Source organism: Amphiprion ocellaris, chromosome 14, assembly GCF_022539595.1.
Source record: "Amphiprion ocellaris isolate individual 3 ecotype Okinawa chromosome 14, ASM2253959v1, whole genome shotgun sequence".
In the NCBI taxonomy this organism is placed as follows: Eukaryota; Metazoa; Chordata; class Actinopteri; family Pomacentridae; genus Amphiprion; species Amphiprion ocellaris.
Window position 1 is genome coordinate 10,118,649 of NC_072779.1, and position 17,590 is coordinate 10,136,238.

The following is a 17,590-nucleotide window of genomic DNA, read 5'->3' on the forward strand; positions in this document are numbered from 1 at the left end:
TTATTTCAACTGTATTTTTGCACCTTTCTTTGTGACTATGAGTCTGTATTTGGACTCGCTGGTAAACAACCAGCTGGTTCATTAAATATCTCTGTCATATGTCAGGTTAAAGCAAGAGAACAGAGTAATTGTATGTGAATTATTTACACATAAAGGCAGTTCATTCAGTTGTGTCTGCAGGTTGACATGTGACAATATATGATTTGTGCACCTCCTAAAATGTCAAGAATGGAAAATGTGACACTTGCAATTACATTTCCAAATGTCATTTTCCAATTTTATGCTGCTTGAATGTAATAGAATATTAGGCAAGATGCTTCACTGATGAAAACTACTCAGTTAAGACAGTTTCAGAGCAGTTGATAATGACTTATCTTTGATTCAGATAGCTCTCCTAAGTAATGTTAAAAACAGTCACATGCATTGAGCCTGCACTGAGGAAATGGTCATAGCCTGTTTATATTTGACTTAAAAATCCTGGTCTCAGGTGTATCTAATCAATAAAATTTAAGTACATTTAATGTTTTTAATTAAAAGGTCAAAATATTGCAAACTTAAAACAAATGAAGATACAAATGTATCGCAACTAAGTTAACCTTTTAACCTTTTGGAAGGTGTCTTGCATGCATGGACTAAGGTTTGTTTGTTCAAATTCTCATTTTAATAGTTCAGTTTTATCTGTTAGGGAACTCAGTCAAACAAGATTTCTAAGCATGGTCCTTTGTCACATCATATAGCGCAATTTGTCTTTGTGCTATCTGAAATAGTACATTTTATATTATGTTGTTGTTATGTTTGGTTTGTTGTCTATTTGTCCTCTTGTTTTAAAATTCAAATGTATTTCCTTGGACAGGGATGGTGCAGTTTAATACAGTTCTAATCCAGAGTATGAAACTGATATGGTGCACAAAGAATGAATAGCTATGTCTTATTTTAAACTGTAGTTGGCTTTAAAAACACCTATTATAAGGAAAATACACAACTTTCCTTATCAACAAATGTAATGCACTACAGAGATAGAAGTACAATAAAATACTCCTGGTTATTTTTTAGTTTCTAAATGTTAATAATTTGATTCATTTAAAAAAATAACTATGAAATAATTCCTTAACGTGTTATTAATGTTGTTAATATATTAACTGAAAGGTAGCCTATAGTTTATTGTATTAGTGGCTGTACTATCAGGAGTTGCCTTGTTGTTGTCAGTACGCAGCGGAACTAACGGCGACGGAAACAGTTTACGGCAACACGTTCGTCCTTCGCTCAAATGTGTCCTCCATTTGACACCTGCTGTGTTATGTGTGTTGCTGGTTACAGAAAATCTAAAGTTATGTAGGTTTGAGAACTTCATTTAAGTGCCTCGACGGAGAAATTCGCCCAGAGACAATAAACAAGTAAGAACAAGGTAGAGTCGAATAAAAATCCGCGTTAGTTCGCCGCTTTCTCGCTCATGTTAGCTAACGTAACTTTAGGTAACATTGAGGGGCGCATGTTCGTTTGGTAACCACAGTTTATTGTTAAATGGTGCAGCCAAATCACCGCGATAACCTACACGGAAGAGTATTAAGTAGATTAAAATTCAGACAATAAATGCATGTTGGAGATGTATCTCATTTTATCTCCTTTCACCGTTTGTATTTAAACTGTATTCTGCAAAGTAGGAAGTAACTACACTGGACAAAATAATGAATGCAGTCTCTAGATTATCTTCTTTCTTTTCTAACTTGGAGAAACAGTGGTTATAAGAGGGCTGCATTTAGCCAGTTGAGCAGGAGGAGTTTTGGTTTTGAGCTGCTGAACTGGTGGTAAATTCTCGACCATTCAGATCATCCGCACCCTGGTCAGGAGTGTCTTAAAGGAAAATGATCAGATAAGGTGTCCATCACACAGACACACCTTTGACAAGCCAGCTTAAGTGCAGCTTTATTCGAATGGCATATTGCTACAACAAGCATGCTGGATGTCAGTTATGCCTATAGTCAGGCACTTGAATGTCCACGGCTCCACCATTTGTTGTCAGACAGCTCTGGTTCTGACATTGTGATCCTGTCCCCAGAAAACTTGGCCAAGCACTTCAGGTAGAGTGGGATCACATTTCCCAAGCCTGCATTGACAACCCTATGTGTGTTAAATGTGTGGCACTGTGTAATTTGTGGTCGACTATCCCACTTTCAGTCTGCCCATTATACTTTCCAGTATAGTGCCATTCTGTGATAGAGATACTGCGTGTTGGAAAAGCAAATACTTTGTTATATATTTCCTTGTGTTAAAATTAAATCTATAGAACTTAATGAATAGTTATTTGCTATATTGTTGTTTAGTATATATATATATATATATATATAACAGTTGTACACTATGTTGCTGTTGCTAAAATGTAGTGTAAAGTTGGAATAAAATGTAAATTAAATAATAAAATCAAAGCCTGAACAGTATGTGCTTGCTCCTAAAACCATATTACCACTTGTTTATTAATAACAGTCTCTGTTGTCCTTAGCATTGCATACTGATGTAGGATGGCCTCCCCTTCACCCCACGATCGCAGTCGCAAAGACGATGAGGATGACCCTGTTGAACAGATGATATCCCGCACTGGCTGTGCAGAGCTCCACTATGCTGTGCAGGAGTGCATGGCTGAACACCAGGACTGGCGAGTGTGTCAGAACCAGGTGCAGACTTTCAAAGACTGCATGATGAGTTTCCAAAAAGCTCGTAAAGAACAGCTGATAAAGCAGCGATCAGCCTCCACCGAGTCTTCGCCCAGCTGAGCTCAGAAAACCGCCAACACACAGCTGGATCTGTTCGGGACCTGACCTACTCATTTAAAGTGGAAAGATTGTACCTAATATAATTATTTGTAATGAAAATAAAGGACGAATAGCAACATAAAATCCTGATTTGGACTTTAAAGTGTGTGCTATAGAGCTGATACTTGTGATTTATCGGCTAATATAAACTTATTAAAGACTTTTCCTACCAGTATGTATGTTGGTTAATGAGAAGAAAGAAACTGAAGCATAGAAATGCTGAATACATTTGACTAATGTGGGGAAAAAAAAGAAAAAAGGGCACTGAAAAGTACATTTTTCAACAGTGAAATGCTTTCAGTACCTATTTTGGTCACTACTGTATTCTTTAAAAAATAATTAAAAATTAATCCTTCATTATACAGGTGCATCACACAGAATGAAACCACCTTTCTGCAAATAAATAAAACTTTACCTGTCTGTGAAAATATATTAACATTCAGGTCTTTTACTACAAACAAAAGCAGATCACATATCTCAGGAGTATCTGTTGATATCAGGATTTAGGGTGCATACAACATTGTCTGAGCAGAAGATACACATATAGCATAGTAATGTATTCCATAACTAAAATGCAAAATCTCTTATTTTTATTTTATGAAACCACGCTAAAATCTCTGAGCTACACTGCAGGAAATCAGAGCAATATGAATGATATAAGCTGGAGACTACAAACAGCTCATCCTCTCGAGCATTTACAAGTTGACTCATTTGTGCAGCTGTGTAATCAACACAACTAACAAACTAAGTTGAGTATTGCACACTTCCACCTGTTTTCCACCTCATTCTTTTTTTGTTTTTATCCTTAATTGGTCCAAAGTGCAAACAGTTAATGGTTTGTCAGATTCACAGTCATTACTCCCAATTCTCTGATGATTTCATCACAAATTGGGCCCATAAGAACCATTTTGACTAGGATCACTGTGGCCTGTTCAGTGATAAATGCATCTTTGGGGACCATTATCCAACAGACCAATCACCGTAATGCATTGTTTACTTGCTTAAGGATCTGAGCAGACAGAGTTCACAAATCATTTCACATAGTATCAAGACTGTTAGAAAATAAACATATATACATCTAATTAAGAAAGCCAATATACACAATAATAATTAACAATAACCCCTCATTGCCAAATTAATCTGATTAAACTGGGGATGTTCCTGATTTCTCTTTTCAGTCACAAAGGGTCACTGGACTCTTTCTGTAATGTTTAAGTGATTCATATAAACTCAAGACTTATGCTTGCACATTTATTGGCCAATTTTCCATATTAAGGAACTTACACACCTCAGACCATTTAAGAGGTAAGGACTACAGACATGGCTGCTGATTCAATTATATAATGCAGTTCTTTAATACAGGTGCAATTCAAACTTTTTTCATACTGCTGGCTTTGCCAAAGTTGATCTGGACTGAGTCTATGAGGGTCTTTGCCTACTGACTCATCCAGCAACATGATAGCTCTATCATGACCTATTTTGCTTTTTTTTTTTTTTAATTCTGAAAAGATCCCATATTTCTCTGCCTTCAGGAGGACTGATGAGATGATCAAAGTGGGTACAGCCCTGCTCTCCATGGACCAAATTAAAAGGCTTTTACTTTTAAGTTTCAAAAGGAAGCATTATCTCTGGAGATCAATGAGATACACATATATATTTTCTGCTGTCTGTCACACGTGTTGCTGTCTGCAGTCTACTGTTGGAGCGAGCATCACAAGACTTACTGCTATTAAAGGTAATCAGGTGTGCTTCAATTATGTATGCTTACTAAGCATGTATTTTAAACATTGTTCTGTTTGAATCTAATGATTATAATGGCATGAATATGATGCATATGCAGGCTGTGTGTGATATAATTTCCCTCTTTGTCAGACTGGAGAGCTATTATGCAGAGGCCGTCCTCCAACAGAGACTGCTGAGATCAACTATGTCTTTTCTCAGGACTGTTTTAAATGGCTCTGTGATCATTCATCCTCCAGGTTTCTATATCCTTGGATTTCAGACCTTTCCTTCCATTAGTTTCTACTTCATCTTTCTAGCATTTGTTTATGTGGTTACAGTGCTGTTCAACAGTTTGGTGATGTGCGTCATTGCCTTTAATCATTGCTTACACACTCCAAAATTTCTGGCTGTTCTCAACCTTGCAGTGATTGACGTCATACTAAACACATGTACTATTCCCAGCATGATAAAAATATTCCTTATTAAGGATAACTTTATTCCTTTCAACCTATGTTTGGTACAAATGTTTTTCTACTATACCTTAGCTAGTTTGGAGTCATATGCACTTGCTATTCTTGCTTATGACCGGCTTATCGCAATATGTTTCCCTCTGCGTCATAACTCAATCAACACATTGCGGAGAATGTGTTGTATTGTCAGCATGTCATGGTTTTTTGCTGTGGTAGTCACTACATTTTCAGTAGGTATAATGACTGAACTGTCTTTTGCAACTCTGTCAGAGTGTTCAGCTACTTCTGTGACTATGCTCCTGTGTTTAGACTCGCCTGTAATGACAACACAATGCAGTGGTGGGCGGCCTCTATGTTGACCATCTTTCTCCTTGTAGTACCCTTTATTTTCATTCTTCTCTCTTATATCAGCATTCTAGTGACTGTGTTCAGGATGAAATCACTGGACAGTCGGGTGAAAGCTTTAGCCACTTGTGTCGAGCATGTTATTCTTGTGGCCGTATTTTACATTCCTCTTCTTGTTATTTTCACAGTAGGGTTTTATCTCAGAGTCATTGACCCAGAGCAGCGTGTGCTCAGCCTGTCATTGGCCTCTTGCATCCCACCCTGCATCAATCCTATTGTCTATTCTTTAAAAACCAAAGACATCAAAATCAGAGTGCTGGCACTGATCAGGAAAAATCAAGTTGGTGAGCAACAAAAATGCCACAAAACTCTAAAGTAATCCTTGTAGAATTAGCAAAACAGAGCAATAAAATGAACCAAGAGCCTAAAATGTGTGGAATAATGTCCGGACACAGAAATGGTAATCCAAAATAGGTCATCAGTTTCGTACAAGCATTAGAGCATCAATTCCAAGAAAGTTAACAACATTACTGTTATGTAAAACACAATCTGGAGGCACAATTTCAGCTCAGCCTTGGACTCAATGGATTATGTGATCACCATGGTGAACACCGTGGACCGGCCTGTCTGTTTTGGGTTTTTTTTTAGCTTTGTCTTTGTGCAGTTATATCTGAATGTTTATTTCTGTGTGGAGCAAATTGTCCTTGTTGCTATATTTTACATTATTTCCATGTTTGGGTTTTATGTGTGAGTCATTGAAATGGATCAGCATGTGCACCACCTATTGTTGGACTCTTGCATCTCTGCTTCAATCCTATTGTGTACACCTTAAAAAAGAGAGACAGCAAAAATAGTCTACTGTATTTGAGCCTACTAGAAAAAAATGCCAAACAACAGTGTTCCCTATGAGAGCAATGGCATTAATTCTGAGATGAAAAATGTAGGACATGAAGTGTGTGTAGTTTGTGGAAGATTTTAATAATGTTTATCCCGTTTGTTTCAAGAAACTAGTAATAACTTTGTTTTGGGTAAGTATTGCAAACCCCAATCTGTGCTTTTAATATGACTGCAGTTATGTGCCCTCTAGCTATAGCCCTTTAACTGTTTGCATTAAAGTGTGATAATCTAAGGCTGACAAAGTGCTTCAAACTACTGAATTTTGTAAATATCTTGACTTGTGTAACACTGCCCCCAAATCTGATAAACTGGCCCTTTTGTTTGGATGTTTTATTGTGTAAAGTCTGACTGTTTTTTTTTTTTTCCTGCCTTTGTAATGACCATACTAAGAGCGATCATTCTGTAGACATCCAATGCCCATAACAGCAGAGCTTTGTAATGTTCTCATTTCCCACTGAGAATGGTTTGAACCTAAAAACAGTGCTCTTTTACAGCAGCCTCTGTGTTTCCTTGTGTTCACTGGCATGTCACATATTTCCAGTTATTTGGTGCACATGTGTGAAAAAATGGGACATAACTTGGGATGACATGTAATGACAACAGTTCATTTTCTGTATTGAATTTTAATAATTGAATGTTCTCGAGGTGTACAATAACATGATGAATTATAATTTGCAATACATTAATATGATTAATATGTTCCATCCAAAATATTTAGTTTTCTTGTTTAAGTAAAATAAAAAAATGTATTTTACGTGACTAATAAAAAGCTGTGATTTGAAAACTAAAACTTATCCGTTGTTACTGACTCCTTTCTTTTATGTTAAGCAAGATACGTCTACCAACAACAAAAGTAGATTAACATAAGTCACAGGATAGGGTGACTATTGAAATAATTTACTTCTTTGTGTTTTTAATATTAATATTATAATAATCACACAGGTTGTTCCTCTGTATTTTTGTCAGCACAGTAATGCCAGTACATTCCACTGATGTTTAAGGCATCCAGAATTGTAATATGATGACTGTCTGCCCTCTATTGGATATATATGTACAGTGCAACATTAACAATTATTGACTACTACTGTGCCTGAAATTTTTGAAATTGCGACAGCAATTCACAGTAATTTCAATGGATTAAATTCTTTTTAGACAGACATTTTCTGACAGAGCCACATAAAGCCAGTGTGAGACACTCTGCTTCTATGCTTTAGTCATCTGTCCAGATATTTTCTCCAAGAAACAACACAATAACTCAGATTTGATACAAGAAGTACAGATGAAAATCTCTCAAAGATAAAAAGTGACGAATCTGTAATCACACAACTTCTAATGCTGACAAAAACAAAGTGGATACTGTGTCTCAGCAAGCGATCCTGCCTGTTGCAGCTGCTGCAGGTACAACTACTAACCACTAGATGGTGCGTCTAGTCAGTTCTATAAACATCATTAAACTGTATCAGTTCACCGACTTTTGAACTCTTAAAATACGACTATTGCACATATCAGTCATGTCCTCCCCACTCTCTGAATAGATTTTAAAGGAAATCACTGTAATATGAATGGGTAAAGGGACGATGGTGACGGTGCAGTGGTAACTTTATCTGTGGGGGTTTTGCATGTCCTGTGGCTTCCTCCCATAGTCCAAAGACATGTACACTACTGGTCAAAAGTTTCACAGTGCCCCATTTTTTCCAGTTTATTATTGAAATTCAAGTCATTCAAGTCCAATGAATAGCTTGAAATGGTACAAAGTTAAGTGGTGAACTGCCAGAGGTTAAAAAAAAAAAACCGTAAGGTTACCCAAAACTGAAAAATAATGCACATTTCAGAAAAGGCCTTTTTCAGGAAACAAGACATGGGTTAACAAATTTAAGCTGTTCAGCAGCAATGGAAGCTGATCAAGTCTTGAAAGTTTGAAACTTGAAACTTTCTGAAGAATATTAGATTTCCATTGTGGAAAGAATGCCACGAGTGTGTTCAGCTGCTATACAGTATCTGCTAAAGACTGCTACTTTGATGAGTCAAAAGTTAAGAATACATTTTGGTTTCAAAATAGTTTTTTTTTTTTAATTAATCTGTTTATTTGTTCTAGGCTTTAGTTTCAGAGTACAATGAGACACTGACATGCAACATTTCCAATAAAAAACTGGAAAAATTGGGGTGTTCTAAAACTTTTCAGTGTAGTGTCCGTCAGGTTAACTGGTGACTCTAAAAGTATGTGACTGATAATAAACAGTTGTCGGTCTCTGCATATCAGCTCTGTGGCAGGCTACCTGTCTGAGGTGTACCCCACTTCTTGCTCAGTGCAACATTAACACAGTCTACACGCAATAATTGTAAGTTGAACAAAAAGGTAAAGATAAGACAAAAAAGAGAACTGATCCTGTGAAAATTAAAGTCTCACAACATACACACCACACGGTAAAGGTTAATTCTTAAGAGGGATAGACATTTTTTTCAGTTGAATCAACACCCCTCCCAAAAAAGTGCAAGCTTCACTAAGGTTCAGTAGCATTTGTTGTAGGAATGTTGCCATGGCTGGAGGTTGCGCAGTGTTTACTGATACTATGTCTAGACATCTATCTTGCAAACATCATGTTTTGATGATAACAGTGTTATTCATGCTTCACACTTGTGTTTTGTATTCACCAATAGTGTGAGAAGTAAAGTTTAGACCTTACAAGAGTTGATGAAAACTTGCAGATGATGTAATGTGACTAAAAAAATGTTGGTTTCAGACAATGCACTTCACATTATTGGATAACTTAAGTCAGTAAAGCATTTATGTTTCTCTGCATATACTGTCCAGGTTTATTATTAAAACCACTGAATATAAAAAAATGTTTAGGGTTTTGGGGTTTTCTTTTTACTTTAAAACTACTTTTTTCAGTTCAATTTTTTTTATATTGCACCGATTCTTATATGTCAGCTGAAAGCACTTCCCATAGTAAGGTGATAATTGTAGAACTTTTTTAAAATAGAAAATCAATAAATTAAAAGTTTTCGTTCACTAGTAAGGACTACACCATCAAATTGAAGCATGACTGTTTATTAGATGGAAATGAACGTTATGTTTGGTGATGACTGAGTTGAGCTGATGTGGTGTGGGGAAATGCTTCGTCAGGGACCAGCAGAGGCTCCAAGGCTGGCAGACCCCCAAAAAAGCTTCCCATAACAATGAAACAAAGAGTTTTGAAATGTACTATGGACATAAAGGTTATTATTAACCTTATTATTATTATTATTATTATTATTATTATTATTATTATTATTATTATTATTATTATTATTATTATTATTAGTTGAACAACAGTGGGGACATGCACTATATTTCTCGCACACTGAATGCATATGATTCTTTTTCACTGGCAGAAACATGTTTTCAAGCATCTGCGCTGTTGAAAGCCGTAGCCAGAGGCATTTTGTTTTCAGGGTGTCCATTTATCTGAACTTCAATACATGTGTCTCATTGATGATTTTAATTTCAACACATTTTTAAACCATCCCTTGGAAAATGGTTGCAACTTGTAGGGTAAGGAGATATAGGGGAGTCAAGACATGCCTGCACACAGATAATTAGAAACCTGGATACTGTGTAAAGGTAATATGAACAGCCATATACACCAAATAGGATCAAAATGAGGACTACAACTAACAATTGTTTTTGTTACTGATAATGCAACAACCCATGCTGATGTACCCAAATACCAAAAAAACCCAAAACAAACAGTCCAAAGCCAAATGATATATTGAATGTCACATATGAAAAAAAAGGGATGAAAATAAGGAGCTGGGATCATACAACAGTCTGCACTTTCACTTAATTTATTGATTATGAAAAAAAAGCTACGGTACTCTCCTTTTTTTCATCAACTAGTCAACTGATCATTGTCAATCTGGTCAAAATCAACATAAAGCTCCAAACGGGGGAATATGTATACGTAATCAAACTCAGCATCTCTACATGAGAGATCAGAATAAGCACACACAATGAAAACATTTTTGTTCGCAAAATATAAAAAAAAAAAAAAATCCAAGCAAAATAAAGAATCTAAGATATTAAGTAGGATACATGATTTAATTTTGCATGTGTGACCTTTACACTGTATGGCTGATATAATATAATGCAACCATTCTATGTGATCATGTTATGGAGCAAAGTACAATGAATGACAAAATACCACATGATAATCATTTCTATGAGTAAAATCTGAATGTTTATAAGTAAGCAGTCAGTATTAGGCACTTACTATAAATAATTATTCTACAGCAACATTCTTTAAAGTGTCATTCTCAAAGTTAAAAGAGTTCAGCATTTTGTCACTCTGTTGCTGAGTCTATATCTTTTGTACGGCTTCTTGATAGCATTCAGCATTTCTTCTGTCTTCAAAGCATATATGATGGGGTTCAGCAAAGCTGGTATTGTGTGTGTCAAAGTGGAGTTTATGATCCTGGCATTAGGATGGATGCGGGAGGCCACTGAAGCAGCGTTGGTCCCCAGAAAAGGGAGGAAGAAAATGCCAACAAGAATCAGGTGAGAAGTACAAGTTTTCAGTGCTGTGAGTCGTTGCTCTCCTGACACAATCCTGCTCAGTGCTATGGAAATGCAAACATATGTGAATATTATCAATATAAGAGGAATACAGAGAACTGTAATGAAAACAAGATATGCTACTATGAAATTTAAAGTTAAGTCATTACAGGCCAGACGAAAAAGTGGACCATGGTCACAGAAAAAGCTGCGTACCACCAAAGATCTACAGAAAGAGAGACGATCAATAAGACCAATCATTATTGCTCCCATACTCAACAAAAAAATCCATTCAAAAAGCAGCATTGCAACAATAATTGGTTTAGTCACAAGGCTGTGGTACCTTAAAGGGAAGCAAATTGCTATAAATCTGTCATAAGCCATAGTGACAAGAGTCCATGACTGCACAGCTGACAAGAAAAACACAAAGAACATATAGCTTAAGCAAGCCTCATAGACAATATATCTCCTGTCAAAAAATAAATGTGTGTAAGAGTTTTGGGATGAGAGCTGTGCTCCCACACAAATCTGTCAAAGCCAGATTGAACACAATCAAGTATTTTGGAGTATGAAGAGTCTTCACCTGGTAAATCACTGAGAGGAGAAAAACATTCCCAAGAACAGTCATGATGTAGACAAAACACAAGAACACATAGTAATACTTAACATGAGGGATGTTGGAAAACCCACTGAGGTAAAATTTTGCAGGTCGAACAAATGTGCTATTAAATATTCTGTTAGATTTCTCTTCCATGCCCATTACGATTATCTGTTTCCCTGCATAGAGAAAGAGCAAACAGCAGAGTATATAATTAAAGACAATATAGTTACTTAATAGAAGTTGCTGTAATCAAAATCCCCCCAGACACTATCGAGTGTGGAGTGCACTGAAGTGAGTTGTGCTCTGAGAAACTGTTCTTCATACTTTACCTATTTCACTGTGAGATAGAAGAAAAAAACATAGCTGTGTCACATGATAATGAAGTGGAAACTAATTTGCTTCAACTTCAGTGTCACACTTTATGTCATCACTGAGCTGATGCAACTGACTGTGTTAATTATTGTCATCAGAATATTGAATGAATACTGGTACAAACAGCATTTAAATCTACAAAAAAAGACACAATTATACCAAACAACTAGGGCTGGACCCGAATATCCGAATATTCGGTCCCGACGGTGGTATCCGAATATTAATTTTGAGATCCCAATATTCGACTCTTCAAGCAATCTTTGATTTCTTTTGTCTGCAAAACATATATGATTGGGTTCAACATAGGAGGGATGACAATAGTCAAAGACAGGTTGATGACTCTAATATCAGAAGGTAATTTGAACCACTAAAATAGGAAAAAAATAGATTGCCACTAATGAAAGGTGACCTGTGCAAGTTTTAAAAGCCTTCATTCTTTCCTGGAATGTAGAAATTTTTGATAAAGCATAACCAATACAGCAGTAAGTTGCCACAATAAAAACTAGTGGACACCCAAGTTTTAGAATTGGTAAAGAACCTGACATTACCATACTAGGAGTAATATCATTGCAGGCAAGCCGGACCATAGGACCATGGTCACAGAAATAGCTCTTAATCACCACAGACTTACAGAAAGAAATCCTCGTGAGAAGTGTAACTGCACAGAAAGTAGTAGTAACTGAGAAGATCCAGAAAAAAGCAATCAAATATAGAATACGCTTGTGTGTCACCTTTACATGATAGTGCAGTGGATAGAGGATAGCTATCAGCCTGTCATAGGAGAGAACAACCAGATTAAAAGACTGCATCGAAATGAAAATGAAGCAGAAAAACATGAATGCCAAGCAGTCACTGTAAGAAATAGTTCGATGGTTAAACAGAAAGATGTCAAGAGTCTTCGGCACCATAGTAGAGCTACTTAACAAATCCACAAAGGCTAGGTTGAAAACCACAATATATTTAGGACTTCTTAATCTATAATCCAACAATATTATGGTCATTACTACTGTGTTTCCCACAAATGAAAGAATGTAAATACAAAAGAGAAAGGCAAAGTAATAACCAATATTAGGTACTTCTCCAAAACCACCTATCTTAAAATAAGGAGGACGCACAAAGGTGATGTTCCTCCCAAGAGCAGAGTTGAACCATTCCATTTGAAGACTACTTGTTAATCATTAATTTTACTCACGTCCTGTACCCTCGTTAGGTGCTGTGTAGTGAAGAATGTAAGCAGCACTGCTCTGATTTTTGTTACTTATAGCAACTGGCTGTCCCTCCATGCAAGTGTGGGACACACTCTTGGGAAAAGGGCAGAATAAGAAGTACGTGTTCGGAAGTAGGTTTATAAATCTTTAAACACTTTGAAAACATTTTGTTTTTAAATCACTTCTGAAATGCAGCTTTTATCACATATACCTAAACACTTTTATTCAGTGGGCTCATGTTCTGTAAGAGATTTTAATCTTAAGTGGTTGTTTTTTTGTTTTTTTTAGTTTTGTATTTGTATTGTAATTATTTGATTTCAATGCCAAATTATAACCTACTGAGCAACTTGATTTATGTTTTTTTTCCACATTGTGATCACAATATAGGAAACGTTTTATTATTATTTTGGATTTCCCAATTATTTCAAAAAGCCTGTTTACAGATTGATTTGTTGTGTTTGCAGAACACATAATTCTGTTTAATGTAGAAGGGAAAGACAGAGAGACATCTAGGGTCATTTAATTAACAGTGGATGAAATACACTACCACTTATAAAATTGAAGCTGTGTATTTTCTAAAGGCCTTGAGTTGAGTCCTTGCTAAACTGTGGACAAGTTAATTAAAATATAGCCGATCCATCGGGAACTTGACAAGATAAAAAATTGTGGAAAAAGAAAAAAGTAACTGAGAAAGCGCCTAATAACTACAGACTCACAGAAGGAAAGTCTTGTAAGAAAGCCAACTGCGATTAGAACAGCAATTATTGTAAAGTCCCAGAAAGAGACCTCTCAGTTTTTTGTTCACTGCATCTTAACTAAATTTGAACCCCTAAACATCCATCCTACTTTTTTAAGAAAAAATAATTGTTGGGTGTAGTGATTCCACAGGTATGTGCCACTATAAATTACAGAAAAGGTAAGACACTATGGTTTTGCCATGTATTACAAAGTAAGGAACTATTGCTACTGCTGCCATTGTTAGTGTGGTATCCAATCCTAAAATGTTTTCCTTCACTTGAACTGTGAAGCTGTGTGAAGCTGATTATTTCAATCACTTCTTAGGCTGGTTCAATATCGTTGAAAAAACAGCAGCAAAATTTTTGCTTTTTGTGTGTTGTTTAGACCAGTGAATGTTGATGGTTTAAAATAAGTTTCAGCTCAGTATAGGCTGGCGTGCAACTTCGATGCTGTGGTTCATTCTCACAGCTCTTATACTGTAATTTTGACATGTGGGAATGGTGCTGTGGTCAGCAAAACTCTTCTCAAAACCCACTGTGGACTGTCTGTTCAGTATTAAACTGCCAACTAGGGGTGGGAACATTTACCGATTTTTGATGTTATCTATGTGTGCAGACAGTTCTTCCATACAGCCTTACCAGAGACTGGTTGTAGCAGCTGGAAAAACCAGATACAGATAGAGCACAAAAAAATAATAAAAGATTATATGCAAAAATAATGAACTGAGGTCCTCAAACTCTCATTTGGTTGGTGAATGGAGCATGAAAGAGAGGAATTAATATGATTGACAGACAGTGCAACTATACACGGTGCACGCCAACCAACAACATTGTTAATTCCACCAGTGGTTCCCCCAGAAATGGCACCTTAAGACTCAGCTGAAGTTTGGTGGTGGTAGTATTATGATCTGAGGCTGTTATGCTGCTAATGGAACTAGTGCTTGACACACACTAAATGAATATTGAAGAAGGACGACCTCAACATTCTTCAGGACAACCTCAAATCATCCAACAAAACAATGACTGAATACACATCAAAAGTGGTAAAGACAAATTGAAATCAGGCTGGAATTAAGGCTTTAGACTAATCTCCCCAAAGCGCTGACTTAAACAGTGTCAAGAACTTGTGAACTGTGCTGAAGAAACAAATCTATGAAAGAAAGTCAACAAATTTTCAAGAGGAGTGGTCAAAAATACAACCTGGAGCTTGTCAGAGGTTTGTGGACAGCTACTAAAAGCACCTAGTTGAGGGGAAATTTCCAAGAAACGCTTAACTAAATATATTTTGACCAAGCAGATTTTGTTGTATTTCCAAAAGACCTATCATAAATCTACGAATGAACCAAAATGCATGATTGTTTTTTGTTTGTTTTTGTGACAAAGATGCATGTGTTTTAATGATTCCATCACATAAAAATAAGTTAGCCAACACGAAATAGTAAATGTAAATATTGGAGTGAAATGCATTTCGAATAAGGAAAGACGAGCTTTACTGTCAGGAAGTTGTCCCTTAGAGGGTGGGGGGGGTACAGTCAGGATCCCTGTCTCTGCCTTCTGTTGGCAATCACATCTCCTCCTTTCCCTCTCTCCCTCTGTGTGTCTGTGTGACCTGCACCCAAATCAGCAGCAAATCTGGATGTGGGTTTCCTAGTAAACCATAACATGTACAAGTTTTAAAAGCCTTTATTTAATCGTAAACTGTGGCTGCTTAAGCAAAATCACAGCAATATACTGTATAGATAACTTTACAAGATGCTTGCAACACAGAGCCAAAGAATAAAAGCTGGAAACACATTACCAGAGACAAGCCTAGTTGTGAAGTCATTGTGCACAAGCCAGTCTATAGAAACATCAAGTCTTCATTGGATTTTATGTTAACAGCCTCACTTCAGGTAAACATGTCAAAACACATGAAAAAATCAGCCCCATAGAATCAGCATTGTTGCTTCATCACACTAAAATTCTTCAAGAAAAGTCAGTATGTCCCCAGTCATTAACAAACTTGTTCTTTATTACGACCAAGTACGTTTGATGTAAACCTGGGATGATATGGAAAATGTCAAAAAAAAAAAAAGATACACAAATCAAAACAGGCCAATCTAATTCTTTGTAAACTGCACCTCTGAGGAATCTGCGACATTTAGTCAAAATAAATCTCCCTTAATAAAGCACTGATTCTACAAATGTGAAAATGAACACATGTAAATCTTCTTTCATACAGTGGACTCCATCAAGACAACCTATGCACAGACACCATACAGCTTGACAACAAATTCATGTTTGCAGTTTTTCTCAGCATTTATCACACAGGCACATGAGTACAGTTTAATTATAAATGTAATGTCAGTCGTGTGAAATAGAGTAGACTGCCATTTAAGTTAACTGCGACATTTCAGAAATGTCTTTTTAAAAATGCCTGATTTTAAAATTAATTATGAAAATGTAAACACTAACTTTACTGTGCCACACACACACATATGTAAATACACTGTTCACAAAACAGAATATACACAGACCATTGTATACCATTTCATTGTTACTTATTTAACCATAATTTTGGATTGCTTCCTGATTTTTATTATTTTTTTCAATGATTCTTTAATTTCCTGTGTCTGCAGAACATATATAATTGGGTTCAACATGGGAGGAAAAACCATGGTAAGAGACAGGTTTATAATCCTGGCATTTGGATTTATCTTTGAACCCATAGTAAATGTGATTAACAATGGGATGAAAAAAATTGTCACTAATGAAAGATGACCTGTGCAGGTTTTAAAGGCCCTCATTCTTTCCTGAAATGTGGCTACTTTAGACAATGCAAAGGCAATAAATGAATAACTAAACAAGATAAATACCAGCGGAAGCCAGAGAATGAGAAAGATTAACATAGGACTAATGACGAAGTTAGGAGTGTTATCATTGCAAGCGAGACGGAATATCTGTCCATGGTCACAGAAAAAGCTGTTAACAACCACAGATTTACAGAAAGAAAGTCTTGTAAGGAGGCCAACTGCAATTAGGCAAACAGTAATGACAAAAACCCAGAAAAAGGTAATCAAAGACAGCATGAACCTGTGGGTCACCTTCACATGATAGTGCAGAGGGTGGATAACAGCGATCAGTCTGTCATAGGAGAGAGCAACCAGATTAAGAGCCTGCATTGAAAAGCAAGCGTAGCAGAAAAAAAGAAATGTCAAGCAGTTGTTGTAGGGGATGTAGGGATGGTTGAACAAAAAGATGTCAAGAACCTTCGGCACCAGTGCAGAGTTTCCTAACATGTCCACAAATGCTAGGCTGAAAACTGCAATATATTTTGGAGTTTTCAGAGTATGATCTAACAATATTAAAGCCATTACAGCTGTGTTTCCTAGCACGGAAACAATATAAACAAAAAAGAGAAACACGTAGTAATACTTGATGTTTTGGATGCCAGTAAATCCAGTAATTCTGAAATATGCAGGATGCACAAAAGTGATATTTCTACCGAGAGCAGAGTTGAAAAAGTCCATCGTAAAACTTCTGTCAAACTAATATGTCCAAGCGCTGTTGATTCAGACAGCAGTACTGCATATCAGCGCTGGGTTCTTTTATGTGGTGAGCTCATCTTTCTCTTCTCTCTGTCTTTCTCAAGCTTGAACTGTTGTGTAGATATTCCATTTGCTTACATTAGATCACATCAGATGACCTGGCATTCAGTCACCTGACCTAAACCCAATAGACATGGTTTGAGATAAGATGGACCACAGAGTGAAGGCAAAAGGGCCAACAGGTGCTCAGCATCTCTGGGAACTCCTTCAAGACTGTTGGAAAACCATTTCAGGTGACGACCCCATGAAGCTCATGGAGAGAATGACAAGAGTGTGCAAAGCAGTAATCAAAGCAAAGGGTGGCTTTTTT

General features: G+C 36.5%; 5 protein-coding genes across 6 annotated transcripts; 2 read left to right on the plus strand and 3 right to left on the minus strand.

The window, feature by feature from the left end:
• Positions 1-1,238: 1,238 nt before the first annotated feature.
• Positions 1,239-2,982, plus strand: LOC111588267 (cytochrome c oxidase assembly factor 4 homolog, mitochondrial). Of its 2 annotated transcripts, none has more exons than XM_023298538.3 (2): positions 1,239-1,394; positions 2,498-2,982. In XM_023298538.3, exon 2 carries the CDS (start codon positions 2,517-2,519, stop codon positions 2,766-2,768), a length of 252 nt encoding a protein of 83 aa, XP_023154306.1. In that variant the 5' UTR covers positions 1,239-1,394; positions 2,498-2,516; the 3' UTR covers positions 2,769-2,982. The 2 variants fall into 2 exon arrangements, with proteins under 2 accessions (XP_023154306.1, XP_023154307.1); XM_023298539.3 differs by having other exon boundaries at positions 1,247-1,405.
• A 374-nt stretch (positions 2,983-3,356) lies between these two features.
• or41a3 (odorant receptor, family 41, subfamily A, member 3) lies at positions 3,357-7,054 on the plus strand. Its single transcript, XM_023298508.3, is given in 3 exon segments — positions 3,357-4,542; positions 4,680-5,248; positions 5,251-7,054. Coding segments are annotated over 2 exon segments (987 nt in total). The 5' UTR covers positions 3,357-4,542; positions 4,680-4,734; the 3' UTR covers positions 5,724-7,054.
• A 2,654-nt stretch (positions 7,055-9,708) lies between these two features.
• On the minus strand, positions 9,709-11,539 carry LOC111588247 (olfactory receptor 5K4-like). Its single transcript, XM_035943053.2, is given in 2 exon segments — positions 9,709-11,252; positions 11,254-11,539. Coding segments are annotated over 2 exon segments (981 nt in total). The 5' UTR covers positions 11,536-11,539; the 3' UTR covers positions 9,709-10,553.
• Positions 11,540-11,970: 431 nt separating this feature from the next.
• On the minus strand, positions 11,971-12,963 carry LOC111588262 (olfactory receptor 1F1-like). Its single transcript, XM_023298531.3, has one exon. It carries the CDS (start codon positions 12,903-12,905, stop codon positions 12,096-12,098), a length of 810 nt encoding a protein of 269 aa, XP_023154299.2. The 5' UTR covers positions 12,906-12,963; the 3' UTR covers positions 11,971-12,095.
• A 2,421-nt stretch (positions 12,964-15,384) lies between these two features.
• On the minus strand, positions 15,385-17,290 carry LOC111588261 (olfactory receptor 1-like). The gene has a single exon (XM_023298530.3). The coding sequence runs from the start codon at positions 17,200-17,202 to the stop codon at positions 16,234-16,236; it is 969 nt and encodes a 322-aa protein (XP_023154298.2). The 5' UTR covers positions 17,203-17,290; the 3' UTR covers positions 15,385-16,233.
• Between the last annotated feature and the right edge of the window lie 300 nt (positions 17,291-17,590).

Excerpts from the sequence above, each read along its gene's own strand:
- LOC111588267 (XM_023298538.3), top strand. The coding sequence starts at position 2,517 with ATGGCCTCCCCTTCACCCCACGATCGCAGTCGCAAAGACGATGAGGAT.
- LOC111588262 (XM_023298531.3), bottom strand. The coding sequence starts at position 12,905 with ATGGAATGGTTCAACTCTGCTCTTGGGAGGAACATCACCTTTGTGCGT.
- LOC111588261 (XM_023298530.3), bottom strand. The coding sequence starts at position 17,202 with ATGGACTTTTTCAACTCTGCTCTCGGTAGAAATATCACTTTTGTGCAT.